This window comes from Orycteropus afer, unplaced genomic scaffold (genome assembly GCF_000298275.1).
Source record: "Orycteropus afer afer isolate SDZICR_OR568_19922 unplaced genomic scaffold, OryAfe1.0 scaffold00976, whole genome shotgun sequence".
Lineage (NCBI taxonomy): Eukaryota > Metazoa > Chordata > Mammalia > Tubulidentata > Orycteropodidae > Orycteropus > Orycteropus afer.
The window spans coordinates 206,442-207,376 of NW_006922563.1; the positions used below are offsets into that span (position 1 = coordinate 206,442).

Sequence of the window (935 nt, forward strand, 5' to 3'; positions counted from 1 at the left end):
GAAGGAAGGTTGGGCAATCCTACTTCTGTAGTGATACTGCCTCGGAAACCCAAGGAGGGGTCGCTATGAGTCGGGGCCGACTCGACGGCACACCACAACAACAACAACAACAACAACAACAATACATTTATTAAAGGTGTATTGAAGACACATACATGGCAAACACAAATGGCAGGTTATTTCTATAAAATATGGTAAGAAGTCAGATAATGATTTTACCCTTTAATGCTAGTATTATGTATATGCTGATATGATGATTAGGTAGTCAGGTTACACAGTATGGTTCAGGAACAAAACATCACAATTTCTACACACAGAGACACACCCAAACACATGGAAAAAAAAAAAAAAAGTCTCCTAAATTAGTTAGGTGTATGGCACAATTAAGAGCCATCAGAGCAGTTTTAAGATCAAGTCCACCTAAGAACTACATCAGGTGATCTTGGTAGAAGGGAGAATATTCACCAAGAATTTAATGTATGGCTCCAGCTCCTCCAGGTCTATGTCTGTGACAATAAACAAGATAGAAACCCGACTTCAACCCATTTTTTTTTATACTTTCTATTATGAATAAGCTATGAAAAAACCATAGGAAGGTGCACAATTAGCTTCAGGAGACTCACAAAGACTTCCCTGAAGAGTCTAACCAGGAAACTGAGGAAGGGCTCAGGACAAACCAGGTGTAAGTCAGCATCAGGAGGCAAAATGGAGTAGATGAGGGGAAAAACCAAGTGATTGGTAAGGATTTGTTCAGACAGGGAGTCCACGTGAAGTAGTTACCACAATATCTGTCTCGCAAGATAAGAGTTTCCATAATTCCACCACTACCATGAAAAAAACAAACCAAAAAACAAAAATCTCCAAATTAAAGCCAGGGAAACAGCAAAATTAAATGACAGGCCCTTCAGTGCAAACAGAATTTCAATATAGAGTTA

The 935-nt window shown here is 39.0% G+C and overlaps 1 protein-coding gene across 1 annotated transcript in view; it reads left to right on the plus strand.

Moving 5' to 3' along the window:
• The first annotated feature begins 267 nt into the window (after positions 1-267).
• LOC122151976 (olfactory receptor 6C2-like) overlaps positions 268-935 on the plus strand; it is a 5,983-nt gene continuing 5,315 nt past the window's right edge. The window contains exon 1 of the mRNA XM_042783371.1: positions 268-289. Within this exon, the coding sequence (XP_042639305.1) occupies positions 280-289 (10 nt within the window). The 5' untranslated portion in view covers positions 268-279. The remainder of the gene's footprint in view (positions 290-935) is intronic.